This window comes from Actinia tenebrosa, unplaced genomic scaffold (genome assembly GCF_029948245.1).
Source record: "Actinia tenebrosa isolate PJP-AT-01 unplaced genomic scaffold, QUT_ActTen_1.0 PGA_scaffold4__44_contigs__length_22323623, whole genome shotgun sequence".
Classification (NCBI taxonomy): domain Eukaryota; kingdom Metazoa; phylum Cnidaria; class Anthozoa; order Actiniaria; family Actiniidae; genus Actinia; species Actinia tenebrosa.
In genome coordinates, this window is record NW_028292581.1 from 11,881,679 (window position 1) to 11,898,116 (window position 16,438).

Sequence of the window (16,438 nt, forward strand, 5' to 3'; positions counted from 1 at the left end):
AAACTGAGTCAGATTGTTAAAGTCAACATTTGAGCCCTTTAAAGGGATAACTGAGCTCCGTAAGCAGAATATTAAGCCCTGAATACCTGCAAGTGAATATTGTACATATACATGATTCAAAAATGTTGCTGTGTATCTATCAGAAGGAGACACATGTACTCATCGAGTACGTAATTTTAGTACTGCTTTTCGGTTCCCCCACCTTTACTAAGGCAACATTATTGTAAATTAGATTATAATTAGGACATATTTTGATTGATTGAATTTTATAATTTAAAGTGCCTATGACCCCTAATTCAATATTTTCAGCATTGATTCTACATGAAGTTCAAAGTTAAATAGTAAAATATTTTTATATGATTTGAGTGATGCATCTTGGAGATATCAAGGTTTATACTTCCAGTATGCTATGGGTACAATTTACTCCAATCAAAGTGTGTCGTTTGTTGCCCAGTAAACAAGCTGCAGGAAAATCGACATTGTTTGTGCCATTTTAATAGTTATCAATAATTAGCCAATAGAAAACCAAAAACAATTTTTTTTCTTTACTTTTTCTTTTTGTCATTTCTCACATTCTGTATTCGATTCAAGTAGCCAATTGTAAATTACCTATACGTAGCGAGATTTACGATTGTATTTCGGGAAAATACGTTTTTATTATTATTACTATCAACGTTATTATTATTATTATCATTATTATTATCTTTTTTTTTTTCAATTTATATATGCTTCATAAAGTCCTTTTCTCAAGTGTTGGTTTCTTAACTTCTTAATATTATTTGGGGAAGCACCGGTGGCGTGCGCTGCTAATTCAGCCCGATTTCGAGTCCTGCCGATGTCGATGTCGTATGGGAGTAGAGTTATTTGTTGGTTCTCTCCTGTGCATCGAGGGTTTTTCTCCGGGTTCTGCGGTTTTCCTCCCTCCTCAAAAATCAACTTCTAAATTCTAATTCGATCTCTGGGCTTTCACTTAGTTTGGAGCCTAGCTCTGTCGTGATTGTCCCACGCTGTGATACAACAGCAAAAAGTTTCGTGGATTTTTTTATTAAGCTGGTCTCAATTATCTGACACTCTGACACCAAATTTGTGTCGTCTTTTAATTTAATGAGAATATCACTCGTTTTTAACAGTTGTGATTTGGAAATGCTGTACAACTTGATAATTGGATACAACAATCTCTAAGGTATGTCAAAATTGAACAAAGCTAATTTGTTAGTAAGTCAAAGATTACTAATAAATACGATTTCCTTATCGGACCCCATTACCTAAAACCCCTTGCATATGAAGTTATATTAGCAGGATTTGGGGCGAGGTGGAGGAAAAACAGAATTCCAAAAACCTGACATTTGAAAACCTATTCCTTTGTCATCCAGATTAACCTGCATTGCAAATTGCTGTAACGGGTCTATCTGAATATTCATTTACAAACATATTTGTACATCAATAAACTTTAAATGGAAAATTATCCCCATTCATTATCAATCTCATACCTTATATAAGTGCTAGTTGACGAAGACACAGACGTCGAGTGTGTAGAAGAACTACTAGTAATGGATGAGTAAGATGATGAAATCGAAGATAAAGTTGTTACTGTAGAGACCGTCGACGTACTTGGAGATGTAACAATCGTTGTGGTTGGACTAGACGTCGATGACGACACAGAGCTCGATGGGCTGGTTGTTGGAACGCTTGTAGTCGTTGGCACAGTGCTAGTCGATGGAATTGTTGTGGTTGGAGACGATGTGCTAGACGATGGAACTGTTGTGGTTGGGCTAGATGTGCTTGTTGTCGTTGTTACTGTGGAGACAGTCGACGTACTTGGAGATGTAACAATCGTTGTGGTTGGACTAGACGTCGATGACGACACAGAGCTCGATGGGCTGGTTGTTGGAACGCTTGTAGTCGTTGGCACAGTGCTAGTCGATGGAATTGTTGTGGTTGGGCTAGATGTGCTAGATGATGGAACTGTTGTGCTTGGGCTAGATGTGCTTGTTGTCGTTGTTACTGTCGAGACAGTCGACGTACTTGGAGATGTAACAATCGTTGTGGTTGGACTAGACGTCGATGACGAAATAGAGCTCGATGGGCTTGTTGTTGGAACGCTTGTAGTCGTTGGCACAGTGCTAGTCGATGGAATTGTTGTGGTTGGGCTAGATGATGGAACTGTTGTGGTTGGGCTAGATGTGCTTGTTGTCGTTGTTACTGTGGAGACAGTCGACGTACTTGGAGATGTAACAATCGTTGTGGTTGGACTAGACGTCGATGACGACACAGAGCTCGATGGGCTGGTTGTTGGAACGCTTGTAGTCGTTGGCACAGTGCTAGTCGATGGAATTGTTGTGTTTAGGCTAGATGTGCTAGATGATGGAACGGTTGTGGTTGGGCTAGATGTGCTTGTTGTCGTTGTTACTGTGGAGACAGTCGACGTACTTGGAGATGTAACAATCGTTGTGGTTGGACTAGACGTCGATGACGACACAGAGCTCGATGGGCTGGTTGTTGGAACGCTTGTAGTCGTTGGAACAGTGCTAGTCGATGGAATTGTTGTGCTTGGAGACGATGTGCTAGACGATGGAACTGTTGTGGTTGGGCTAGATGTGCTTGTTGTCGTTGTTACTGTGGATACAGTCGACGTACTTGGAGATGTAACAATCGTTGTGGTTGGACTAGACGTCGATGACGACACAGAGCTCGATGGGCTGGTTGTTGGAACGCTTGTAGTCGTTGGAACAGTGCTAGTCGATGGAATTGTTGTGGTTGGAGACGATGTGCTAGACGATGGAACTGTTGTGGTTGGGCTAGATGTGCTTGTTGTCGTTGTTACTGTGGAGACAGTTGACGTACTTGGAGATGTAACAATCGTTGTGGTTGGACTAGACGTCGATGACGACACAGAGCTCGATGGGCTGGTTGTTGGAACGCTTGTAGTCGTTGGCACAGTGCTAGTCGACGGAATTGTTGTGGTTGGGCTAGATGTGCTAGATGATGGAACTGTTGTGCTTGGGCTAGATGTGCTTGTTGTGGTTGTTACTGTGGAGACAGTCGACGTACTTGGAGATGTAACAATCGTTGTGGTTGGACTAGACGTCGATGACGACACAGAGCTCGATGGGCTTGTCGTCGGAACGCTTGTAGTCGTTGGCACAGTGCTAGTCGATGGAATTAATGTGGTTGGGCTAGATGATGGAACTGTTGTGGTTGGGCTAGATGTGCTTGTTGTCGTTGTTACTGTCGAGACAGTCGACGTACTTGGAGATGTAACAATCGTTGTGGTTGGACTAGACGTCGATGACGACACAGAGCTCGATGGGCTGGTTGTTGGAACGCTTGTAGTCGTTGGCACAGTGCTAGTCGATGGAATTGTTGTGGTTGGGCTAGATGTGCTAGACGATGGAACTGTTGTGGTTGGGCTAGATGTGCTTGTTGTCGTTGTTACTGTGGAGACAGTCGACGTACTTGGAGATGTAACAATCGTTGTGGTTGGACTAGACGTCGATGACGACACAGAGCTCGATGGGCTTGTTGTTGGAACGCTTGTAGTCGTTGGCACAGTGCTAGTCGATGGAATTGTTGTGGTTAGGCTAGATGTGCTAGACGATGGAACGGTTGTGGTTGGGCTAGATGTGCTTGTTGTCGTTGTTACTGTGGAGACAGTCGACGTACTTGGAGATGTAACAATCGTTGTGGTTGGACTAGACGTCGATGACGACACAGAGCTCGATGGGCTGGTTGTTGGAACGCTTGTAGTCGTTGGCACAATGCTAGTCGATGGAATTGTTGTGGTTGGAGACGATGTGCTAGACGATGGAACTGTTGTGGTTGGTCTAGATGTGCTTGCTGTCGTTGTTACTGTGGAGACAGTCGACGTACTTGGAGATGTAACAATCGTTGTGGTTGGACTAGACGTCGATGACGACACAGAGCTCGATGGGCTGGTTGTTGGAACGCTTGTAGTCGTTGGAACAGTGCTAGTCGATGGAATTGTTGTGGTTGGAGACGATGTGCTAGACGATGGAACTGTTGTGGTTGGGCTAGATGTGCTTGTTGTGGTTGTTACTGTGGAGACAGTCGACGTACTTGGAGATGTAACAATCGTTGTGGTTGGACTAGACGTCGATGACGACACAGAGCTCGATGGGCTGGTTATTGGAACGCTTGTAGTCGTTGGCACAGTGCTAGTCGATGGAATTGTTGTGGTTGGGCTAGATGTGCTAGATGATGGAACTGTTGTGTTTGGGCTAGATGTGCTTGTTGTGGTTGTTACTGTGGAGACAGTCGACGTACTTGGAGATGTAACAATCGTTGTGGTTGGACTAGACGTCGATGACGACACAGAGCTCGATGGGCTGGTCGTTGGAACAGTGCTAGTCGATGGAATTGTTGTGGTTAGGCTAGATGTGCTAGACGATGGAACTGTTGTGGTTGGGCTAGATGTGCTTGTTGCCGTTGTTACTGTGGAGACAGTCGACGTACTTGGAGATGTAACAATCGTTGTGGTTGGACTAGACGTCGATGACGACACAGAGCTCGATGGGCTGGTTGTTGGAACGCTTGTAGTCGTTGGAACAGTGCTAGTCGATGGAATCGTTGTGGTTGGGCTAGATGTGCTAGATGATGGAACTGTTGTGGTTGGGCTAGATGTGCTTGTCGTTGTTACTGTGGACACAGTCGACGTACTTGGAGATGTAACAATCGTTGTGGTTGGACTAGACGTCGATGACGACACAGAGCTCGATGGGCTTGTTGTTGGAACGCTTGTAGTCGTTGGCACAGTGCTAGTCGATGGAATTGTTGTGGTTAGGCTAGATGTGCTAGATGATGGAACTGTTGTGGTTGGGCTAGATGTGCTTGTTGTCGTTGTTACTGTGGAGACAGTCGACGTACTTGGAGATGTAACAATCGTTGTGGTTGGACTAGACGTCGATGACGACACAGAGCTCGATGGGCTGGTTGTTGGAACGCTTGTAGTCGTTGGAACAGTGCTAGTCGATGGAATTGTTGTGGTTGGAGACAATGTGCTAGACGATGGAACTGTTGTGGTTGGGCTAGATGTGCTTGTTGTCGTTGTTACTGTGGATACAGTCGACGTACTTGGAGATGTAACAATCGTTGTGGTTGGACTAGACGTCGATGACGACACAGAGCTCGATGGGCTGGTTGTTGGAACGCTTGTAGTCGTTGGAACAGTGCTAGTCGATGGAATTGTTGTGCTTGGAGACGATGTGCTAGACGATGGAACTGTTGTGGTTGGGCTAGATGTGCTTGTTGTCGTTGTTACTGTGGAGACAGTTGACGTACTTGGAGATGTAACAATCGTTGTGGTTGGACTAGACGTCGATGACGACACAGAGCTCGATGGGCTGGTTGTTGGAACGCTTGTAGTCGTTGGCACAGTGCTAGTCGATGGAATTGTTGTGGTTGGGCTAGATGTGCTAGATGATGGAACTGTTGTGGTTGGGCTAGATGTGCTTGTTGTCGTTGTTACTGTGGAGACAGTCGACGTACTTGGAGATGTAACAATCGTTGTGGTTGGACTAGACGTCGATGACGACACAGAGCTCGATGGGCTGGTTGTTGGAACGCTTGTAGTCGTTGGAACAGTGCTAGTCGATGGAATCGTTGTGGTTGGGCTAGATGTGCTAGATGATGGAACTGTTGTGGTTGGGCTAGATGTGCTTGTCGTTGTTACTGTGGACACAGTCGACGTACTTGGAGATGTAACAATCGTTGTGGTTGGACTAGACGTCGATGACGACACAGAGCTCGATGGGCTTGTTGTTGGAACGCTTGTAGTCGTTGGCACAGTGCTAGTCGATGGAATTGTTGTGGTTAGGCTAGATGTGCTAGATGATGGAACTGTTGTGGTTGGGCTAGATGTGCTTGTTGTCGTTGTTACTGTGGAGACAGTCGACGTACTTGGAGATGTAACAATCGTTGTGGTTGGACTAGACGTCGATGACGACACAGAGCTCGATGGGCTGGTTGTTGGAACGCTTGTAGTCGTTGGAACAGTGCTAGTCGATGGAATTGTTGTGGTTGGAGACGATGTGCTAGACGATGGAACTGTTGTGGTTGGGCTAGATGTGCTTGTTGTCGTTGTTACTGTGGATACAGTCGACGTACTTGGAGATGTAACAATCGTTGTGGTTGGACTAGACGTCGATGACGACACAGAGCTCGATGGGCTGGTTGTTGGAACGCTTGTAGTCGTTGGAACAGTGCTAGTCGATGGAATTGTTGTGGTTGGAGACGATGTGCTAGACGATGGAACTGTTGAGGTTGGGCTAGATGTGCTTGTTGTCGTTGTTACTGTGGAGACAGTTGACGTACTTGGAGATGTAACAATCGTTGTGGTTGGACTAGACGTCGATGACGACACAGAGCTCGATGGGCTGGTTGTTGGAACGCTTGTAGTCGTTGGAACAGTGCTAGTCGATGGAATTGTTGTGGTTGGAGACGATGGAACTGTTGTGGTTGGGCTAGATGTGCTTGTTGTCGTTGTTACTGTGGACACAGTCGACGTACTTGGAGATGTAACAATCGTTGTGGTTGGACTAGACGTCGATGACGATACAGAGCTCGATGGGCTGGTTGTTGGAACGCTTGTAGTCGTTGGCACAGTGCTAGTCGATGGAATTGTTGTGGTTGAAGACGATTTGCTAGACGATGAAACTGTTGTGGTTGGGCTAGATGTGCTTGTTGTCGTTGTTACTGTGGAGACAGTCGACGTACTTGGAGATGTAACAATCGTTGTGGTTGGACTAGACGTCGATGACGACACAGAGCTCGATGGGCTGGTTGTTGGAACGCTTGTAGTCGTTGGCACAGTGCTAGTCGATGGAATTGTTGTGGTTAGGCTAGATGTGCTAGATGATGGAACTGTTGTGGTTGGGCTAGATGTGCTTGTTGTCGTTGTTACTGTGGAGACAGTCGACGTACTTGGAGATGTAACAATCGTTGTGGTTGGACTAGACGTCGATGACGACACAGAGCTCGATGGGCTGGTTGTTGGAACGCTTGTAGTCGTTGGAACAGTGCTAGTCGATGGAATTGTTGTGGTTGGAGACGATGTGCTAGACGATGGAACTGTTGTGGTTGGGCTAGATGTGCTTGTTGTGGTTGTTACTGTGGAGACAGTCGACGTACTTGGAGATGTAACAATCGTTGTGGTTGGACTAGACGTCGATGACGACACAGAGCTTGATGGGCTGGTTGTTGGAACGCTTGTAGTCGTTGGCACAGTGCTAGTCGATGGAATCGTTGTGGTTGGGCTAGATGTGCTAGATGATGGAACTGTTGTGGTTGGGCTAGATGTGCTTGTCGTTGTTACTGTGGAGACAGTCGACGTACTTGGAGATGTAACAATCGTTGTGGTTGGACTAGACGTCGATGACGACACAGAGCTCGATGGGCTGGTTGTTGGAACGCTTGTAGTCGTTGGAACAGTGCTAGTCGATGAAATTGTTGTGGTTGGAGACGATGTGCTTGTCGATGTTGTTGTTGTACTGCTTGTTACTATAACCGTCGATTCGCTTGGCGGAGGAGGTAATGTTGGTATTGTTCTAGAGGTTGTTGGTACAACGGTTGGTGTTGTAGATGAGGAAGGTAACAAGGAGGAAAATGAGGCAATGATTGATGACACGGAAACTGGTGGGTAAGAGCTTGGTGGTGGGGCTGTGCTTGTGGACGAAGATGTTGTCGATTTGCTGGGTGTTGGAAGAACTGGTGTTGAGTGGAAGGTACTCAAGGTTATTATTGGTTGGCTAGAAGTTGTTGATACCGAGATATACGTCGAAATTCCTGGAGTTACGGACTGAATGCTGTGAAAGGGAAAAATGATTGGTTTTGATATTTTGCATGTTATAAGAAAAGCTGACTTCTAAATTGGAATACGTAAAATTATCCAGTCTGAGTATTTATTCGATAACCTTTCGCAGTGTAAACACCGAATTACAGATTACTTACAATAACAATTACCATTAATCAATGAAACAAAAAATAGTAGTCAGCCAAAGCTGAAACCTCTTTATGCCATCATTAGGGGTAGAACTTAAACAAAAAGGGGTAGTACAGCTTGAGATAACGCGTTACGGAATGTCTTTGCATACCCGTACCAATCGCCTCAACAGCTTTGTAACTGTGAAGTATGTTACAATTTGGAAAGGTTATTGAATAAACACCAACATGATGATGAAGATGATAATGATGATAATGATGATGATATATCATTAACATCAATATTATTACTATTATTACTATTATTGCTATTGGTACTATTACTATTATTATTATTACTAATAGTTAATTGAATTCTATTATAAAAATATATATATTATTTCTATTATTATTATTATTATTATTATCATTAATATAATCATCTATAAATGGCGATGATTATCGTCCTGATCTGTTACTATCTACTAAAAATGATGAGTGTCTCTACGTTTTTGAACTAACAGTGGGTTATGAATCAAATCTACGAAATAACATTACTCGTAAAAACGCGAAATATAAGGAGTCTGTTCAAAGTTTGAAAAATCAATATAAAAATGTAGTCTTCGTTAACCTATCCATCAGTGCATTTGGTGTATTCGCTAATGATTCTGCTAATTTTATCAACATGTTAGAAGACCTTGATTTCAATAACAATGATCGCCTTTACATCATCAGAAAGTTACTAAATATTGCAATTAGATCATCATATTATATTTTCTGCTGTAGGAACAAAGAATGGAAGAGTCCTGAGTTAATGCACTATTAACAGTCTTCATTTTTTCCCATAGTGTTACAGATATAGGGAATATTTGGAATCGAATAGGAATTTTATTTCTTCCTTTGGATGCTTATCATTAGATACTAATTTATGTAATTAGAATGGAGTAATGACATGCGGGTATTGGAGATGGGTGTCTGTGTAGTGATACCCCCTATTTTATCAATGCATCTTGGTCAACCGTGACGGCGTTGGCATTCTTACAACATATGAATCACAGCTGTAAAACGTTTTTTACCACCTCCACCCCCTTTCTCCTCCTGTATTTTTGTGTCTACTGCATATTAATAAGCAGTAGACACTATGCCATCGAGTTTACCCAGATATACTTCATATCCTATTTAACTAGCGAAAAATATAGTTAAATGACATACGATATAACTGACATAAAGTTCATCCCGGTGTAAGGGTTGTAAAACGTCGGATTATTTTCGGAACCCACGTCCACAGCTAGCGGTGCATGGCGAGGATTGCCGATGTCATACGAAGTCCCGTGTACTGGCTGGTCAATTTGGCTGCTCTTTTTGCGAATGCTTACGACCTTTTATCGACTGGTAAACGTTTGACCAACGTATCAAACCTTGTAGAAATCACTGAATCCTACCGAATCAAGGTAATCGCAGCCATTTTTGTAGTGAATTTTATCTGGGGTTTTTTTTTGTAACAAGCTTAAGACACACAGGTTTCATGGAATGTGTCAAGTGTTGGTTTAATTAAAGTGCTTTCAGGTATTTGCAATATCTAGAAAGAATTCATCGCAAAAATCGACCACTGAATTGGCGTGTTTGTGCTACAAGAAGCATGTCAACAATGTCGCTTCATGAACGATTGTTACAGAACTGATGCGATGTGAAACTGAGTCAGATTGTTAAAGTCAACATTTGAGCCCTTTAAAGGGATAACTGAGCTCCGTAAGCAGAATATTAAGCCCTGAATACCTGCAAGTGAATATTGTACATATACATGATTCAAAAATGTTGCTGTGTATCTATCAGAAGGAGACACATGTACTCATCGAGTACGTAATTTTAGTACTGCTTTTCGGTTCCCCCACCTTTACTAAGGCAACATTATTGTAAATTAGATTATAATTAGGACATATTTTGATTGATTGAATTTTATAATTTAAAGTGCCTATGACCCCTAATTCAATATTTTCAGCATTGATTCTACATGAAGTTCAAAGTTAAATAGTAAAATATTTTTATATGATTTGAGTGATGCATCTTGGAGATATCAAGGTTTATACTTCCAGTATGCTATGGGTACAATTTACTCCAATCAAAGTGTGTCGTTTGTTGCCCAGTAAACAAGCTGCAGGAAAATCGACATTGTTTGTGCCATTTTAATAGTTATCAATAATTAGCCAATAGAAAACCAAAAACAATTTTTTTTCTTTACTTTTTCTTTTTGTCATTTCTCACATTCTGTATTCGATTCAAGTAGCCAATTGTAAATTACCTATACGTAGCGAGATTTACGATTGTATTTCGGGAAAATACGTTTTTATTATTATTACTATCAACGTTATTATTATTATTATCATTATTATTATCTTTTTTTTTTTTCAATTTATATATGCTTCATAAAGTCCTTTTCTCAAGTGTTGGTTTCTTAACTTCTTAATATTATTTGGGGAAGCACCGGTGGCGTGCGCTGCTAATTCAGCCCGATTTCGAGTCCTGCCGATGTCGATGTCGTATGGGAGTAGAGTTATTTGTTGGTTCTCTCCTGTGCATCGAGGGTTTTTCTCCGGGTTCTGCGGTTTTCCTCCCTCCTCAAAAATCAACTTCTAAATTCTAATTCGATCTCTGGGCTTTCACTTAGTTTGGAGCCTAGCTCTGTCGTGATTGTCCCACGCTGTGATACAACAGCAAAAAGTTTCGTGGATTTTTTTATTAAGCTGGTCTCAATTATCTGACACTCTGACACCAAATTTGTGTCGTCTTTTAATTTAATGAGAATATCACTCGTTTTTAACAGTTATGATTTGGAAATGCTGTACAACTTGATAATTGGATACAACAATCTCTAAGGTATGTCAAAATTGAACAAAGCTAATTTGTTAGTAAGTCAAAGATTACTAATAAATACGATTTCCTTATCGGACCCCATTACCTAAAACCCCTTGCATATGAAGTTATATTAGCAGGATTTGGGGCGGGGTGGAGGAAAAACAGAATTCCAAAAACCTGACATTTGAAAACCTATTCCTTTGTCATCCAGATTAACCTGCATTGCAAATTGCTGTAACGGGTCTATCTGAATATTCATTTACAAACATATTTGTACATCAATAAACTTTTAATGGAAAATTATCCCCATTCATTATCAATCTCATACCTTATATAAGTGCTAGTTGACGAAGACACAGACGTCGAGTGTGTAGAAGAACTACTAGTAATGGATGAGTAAGATGATGAAATCGAAGATAAAGTTGTTACTGTGGAGACCGTCGACGTACTTGGAGATGTAACAATCGTTGTGGTTGGAGAAGACGTCGATGACGACACAGAGCTCGATGGGCTGGTTGTTGGAACGCTTGTAGTCGTTGGCACAGTGCTAGTCGATGGAATTGTTGTGGTTGGGCTAGATGTGCTTGATGATGGAACTGTTGTGGTTGGGCTAGATGTGCTTGTTGTGGTTGTTACTATGGAGACAGTCGACGTACTTGGAGATGTAACAATCGTTGTGGTTGGACTAGACGTCGATGACGACACAGAGCTGGATGGGCTGGTTGTTGGAACGCTTGTAGTCGTTGGCACAGTGCTAGTCGATGGAATTGTTGTGGTTGAAGACAATGTGCTAGACGATGGAACTGTTGTGGTTGGGCTGGATGTGCTTGTCGTTGTTACTGTCGAGACAGTCGACGTACTTGGAGATGTAACAATCGTTGTAGTTGGACTAGACGTCGATGACGACACAGAGCTCGATGGGCTGGTTGTTGGAACGCTTGTAGTCGTCGGCACAGTGCTAGTCGATGGAATTGTTGTGGTTGAAGACAATGTGCTAGACGATGGAACTGTTGTGGTTGGGCTTGATGTGCTTGTTGTCGTTGTTACTGTGGAGACAGTCGACGTACTTGGAGATGTAACAATCGTTGTGGTTGGACTAGACGTCGATGACGACACAGAGCTTGATGGACTGGTTGTTGGAACGCTTGTAGTCGTTGGAACAGTGCTAGTCGATGGAATTGTCGTGGTTGGAGACGATGTGCTAGATAATGGAACTGTTCTGGTTGGCGTAGATGTGCTTGTTGTGGTTGTTACTGTAGAAACAGTCGACGTACTTGGAGATGTAACAATCGTTGTGGTTGGACTAGACGTCGATGACGACACAGAGCTTGATGGACTGGTTGTTGGAACGCTTGTAGTCGTTGGAACAGTGCTAGTCGATGGAATTGTTGTGGTTGGAGACGATGTGCTAGATGATGGAACTGTTGTGGTTGGGCTAGATGTGCTTGTTGTGGTTGTTACTGTGGAGACAGTCGACGTACTTGGAGATGTAACAATCGTTGTGGTTGGACTAGACGTCGATGACGACACAGAGCTCGATGGGCTGGTTGTTGGAACGCTTGTAGTCGTTGGCACAGTGCTAGTCGATGGAATTGTTGTGGTTGAAGACAATGTGCTAGACGATGGAACTGTTGTGGTTGGGCTGGATGTGCTTGTTGTCGTTGTTACTGTCGAGACAGTGGACGTACTTGGAGATGTAACAATCGTTGTGGTTGGACTAGACGTCGATGACGACACAGAGCTCGATGGGCTGGTAGTTGGAACGCTTGTAGTCGTTGGAACAGTGCTAGTCGATGGAATTGTTGTGGTTGGAGACGATGTGCTAGACGATGGAACTGTTGTGGTTGGGCTAGATGTGCTTGTTGTCGTTGTTACTGTGGAGACAGTCGACGTACTTGGAGATGTAACAATCGTTGTGGTTGGACTAGACGTCGATGACGACACAGAGCTCGATGGGCTGGTTGTTGGAACGCTTGTAGTCGTTGGCACAGTGCTAGTCGATGGAATTGTTGTGGTTGGGCTAGATGTGCTAGATGATGGAACTGTTGTGCTTGGGCTAGATGTGCTTGTTGTCGTTGTTACTGTCGAGACAGTCGACGTACTTGGAGATGTAACAATCGTTGTGGTTGGACTAGACGTCGATGACGACACAGAGCTCGATGGGCTGGTTGTTGGAACGCTTGTAGTCGTTGGCACAGTGCTAGTCGATGGAATTGTTGTGGTTGGGCTAGATGTGCTAGATGATGGAACTGTTGTGGTTGGGCTAGATGTGCTTGTTGTGGTTGTTACTGTTGACACAGTCGACGTACTTGGAGATGTAACAATCGTTGTGGTTGGACTAGACGTCGATGACGACACAGAGCTCGATGGGCTGGTTGTTGGAACGCTTGTAGTCGTTGGCACAGTGCTAGTCGATGGAATTGTTGTGGTTGGGCTAGATGTGCTAGATGATGGAACTGTTGTGGTTGGGCTAGATGTGCTTGTTGTCGTTGTTACTGTAGAAACAGTCGACGTACTTGGAGATGTAACAATCGTTGTGGTTGGACTAGACGTCGATGACGACACAGAGCTTGATGGACTGGTTGTTGGAACGCTTGTAGTCGTTGGAACAGTGCTAGTCGATGGAATTGTTGTGGTTGGAGACGATGTGCTAGATGATGGAACTGTTGTGGTTGGGCTGGATGTGCTTGTTGTCGTTGTTACTGTAGAAACAGTCGACGTACTTGGAGATGTAACAATCGTTGTGGTTGGACTAGACGTCGATGACGACACAGAGCTTGATGGACTGGTTGTTGGAACGCTTGTAGTCGTTGGAACAGTGCTAGTCGATGGAATTGTTGTGGTTGGAGACGATGTGCTAGATGATGGAACTGTTGTGGTTGGGCTAGATGTGCTTGTTGTCGTTGTTACTGTGGAGACAGTCGACGTACTTGGAGATGTAACAATCGTTGTGGTTGGACTAGACGTCGATGACGACATAGAGCTGGATGGGCTGGTTGTTGGAACGCTTGTAGTCGTTGGCACAGTGCTAGTCGATGGAATTGTTGTGGTTGAAGACAATGTGCTAGACGATGGAACTGTTGTGGTTGGGCTGGATGTGCTTGTTGTCGTTGTTACTGTCGAGACAGTCGACGTACTTGGAGATGTAACAATCGTTGTGGTTGGACTAGACGTCGATGACGACACAGAGCTCGATGGGCTGGTTGTTGGAACGCTTGTAGTCGTTGGCACAGTGCTAGTCGATGGAATTGTTGTGGTTGGGCTAGATGTGCTAGATGATGGAACTGTTGTGGTTGGGCTAGATGTGCTTGTTGTCGTTGTTACTGTAGAAACAGTCGACGTACTTGGAGATGTAACAATCGTTGTGGTTGGACTAGACGTCGATGACGACACAGAGCTTGATGGACTGGTTGTTGGAACGCTTGTAGTCGTTGGCACAGTGCTAGTCGATGGAATTGTTGTGGTTGGAGACGATGTGCTAGACGATGGAACTGTTGTGGTTGGGCTAGATGTGCTTGTTGTCGTTGTTACTGTGGAGACAGTTGACGTACTTGGAGATGTAACAATCGTTGTGGTTGGACTAGACGTCGATGACGACACAGAGCTGGATCGGCTGGTTGTTGGAACGCTTGTAGTCGTTGGCACAGTGCTAGTCGATGGAATTGTTGTGGTTGAAGACAATGTGCTAGACGATGGAACTGTTGTGGTTGGGCTGGATGTGCTTGTTGTCGTTGTTACTGTGGAGACAGTCGACGTACTTGGAGATGTAACAATCGTTGTGGTTGGACTAGACGTCGATGACGACACAGAGCTCGATGGGCTGGTTGTTGGAACGCTTGTAGTCGTTGGCACAGTGCTAGTCGATGGAATTGTTGTGGTTGGGCTAGATGTGCTTGATGATGGAACTGTTGTGGTTGGGCTAGATGTGCTTGTTGTCGTTGTTACTGTAGACACAGTCGCCGTACTTGGAGATGTAACAATCGTTGTGGTTGGACTAGACGTCGATGACGACACAGAGCTCGATGGGCTGGTTGTTGGAACGCTTGTAGTCGTTGGCACAGTGCTAGTCGATGGAATTGTTGTGGTTGGAGACGATGTGCTAGACGATGCAACTGTTGTGGTTGGGCTTGATGTGCTGGTTGTCGTTGTTACTGTGGAGATAGTCGACGTACTTGGAGATGTAACAATCGTTGTGGTTGGACTAGACGTCGATGACGACACAGAGCTCGATGGGCTGGTTGTTGGAACGCTTGTAGTCGTTGGCACAGTGCTAGTCGATGGAATTGTTGTGGTTGTGCTTGTGGACGAAGATGTAGTCGATTTGCTGGGTGTTGGAAGAACTGGTGTTGAGTGGAAGGTACTCAATGTTATTATTGGTTGGCTTGAAGTTGTTGATACCGAAATATACGTCGAGATTCCAGGAGTTACGGACTGAATGCTGTAAAAGGGGGGAAATGATTGGTTTTTAATGAATTAAATGTTAAACAAAAGCTGACCTCAAAATTGGAATGCTTAAAATTATCGAGTCTGAGTGTTTATTTGATAACCTTTCGCAGTGTAAACCCTGAATTGCAGATTACTTATAATAACTATTATAAATAATCAATGAAACAAATAATCGTTACAATAACAATTATAATTATACAGCTTCTCATTAATCCCATATAGGTAACTGTCGAATTATTTTCTTAATTGGACAGGTCTTGTTGATATGGGATTAATTAGGCAGCTATATAATTAATAGGTAATGGGATTTCATGCTCTCTAATCAAGAACTAATTAGACTTGAAAAATTCGTCCTATGGCCTCATCCAATTTTGTCAGTCCTTGGATTTTTCCTCGTCCAATTATTTCTTAATTGGACAGCATGGAGTCCTATTACATATACTAATCGTACTGTCAACTAAAGCTGAACCCTGTTTATGCCATCAACTTAAATAAAAAGGAGTACTACAACTTGAGAAAATGCGTTAATCGCCTAAACATTTTTGTAACTGTGAAGTATGTGAACATTGCGAAAAGTTATTGAATAAACACTCACATGATAATGATGATGATGATTGTCATTAATATTATAATTATCATTAATATTATTAATATTATTACTCTTATTATCATTATTATCTCTGAGTTAATAGCAGCAAAGAAAGGAGAGAACTATGCTAACACAGTCTCCTGGATACGCTCCAGAGTGTCTTTCGCTTTATTGAGATCCGCCTTACTCTGTCTCAGGGGTTCTAGAACAGTCAGACGTTCAAGATCAAATGTACAAGAAACTGACTTTGAACTCGATATTTGACGCCTTAAATTTTGACATTTGGGACTAGGACTTTTAATATCATTATTATCGCGATGTTTATACTCTATGTGTTTTAGGTTTTTTTAAAGAACTTTTTTAAAGAAATTTTTACGAATAATCTACACTCTGATTAGTTCTTAACAAATTATGATTTTGTAAATATTTCTTATTGTCAATTTACATTATAATTATCTTCGTTTATATAAACTTTCAGTATGCGTAATACTTTGCAAGAATAAAGCAGAACTTTTATAGTTCTAGGCTATATCCTTAGTGTGTCACTAACAAATGTCTATTCAAAAGTGTAGAATGCATTTTTATTATTATCGCTATTATTATTATTTATTTATT

The 16,438-nt window shown here is 42.8% G+C and overlaps 1 protein-coding gene and 1 long non-coding RNA gene across 4 annotated transcripts in view; one reads left to right on the forward strand and one right to left on the reverse strand.

Annotated features, from left to right (window-relative positions):
- LOC148907093 (uncharacterized) overlaps positions 1-16,438 on the forward strand; it is a 30,961-nt gene that overhangs the window by 8,841 nt on the left and 5,682 nt on the right. Inside the window, exons 2-3 of one of the 2 annotated variants that reach the window (XR_016121087.1) lie at positions 1,131-1,183; positions 10,757-10,809. This is a non-coding gene — a long non-coding RNA (uncharacterized LOC148907093). The remainder of the gene's footprint in view (positions 1-1,130; positions 1,184-10,756; positions 10,810-16,438) is intronic. The other variant, XR_016121088.1, reaches the window with a different exon arrangement.
- Positions 1-16,438, reverse strand: part of LOC116293413 (uncharacterized) — a 63,990-nt gene that overhangs the window by 6,071 nt on the left and 41,481 nt on the right. For both annotated transcript variants that reach the window (XM_089036492.1, XM_089036491.1), the window contains 2 exons: positions 11,117-15,226; positions 1,491-7,820 (listed from right to left, as the gene is read on the reverse strand). In XM_089036492.1, coding sequence (XP_088892618.1) covers positions 1,491-7,820; positions 11,117-15,226 — 10,440 coding nt within the window. The remainder of the gene's footprint in view (positions 1-1,490; positions 7,821-11,116; positions 15,227-16,438) is intronic.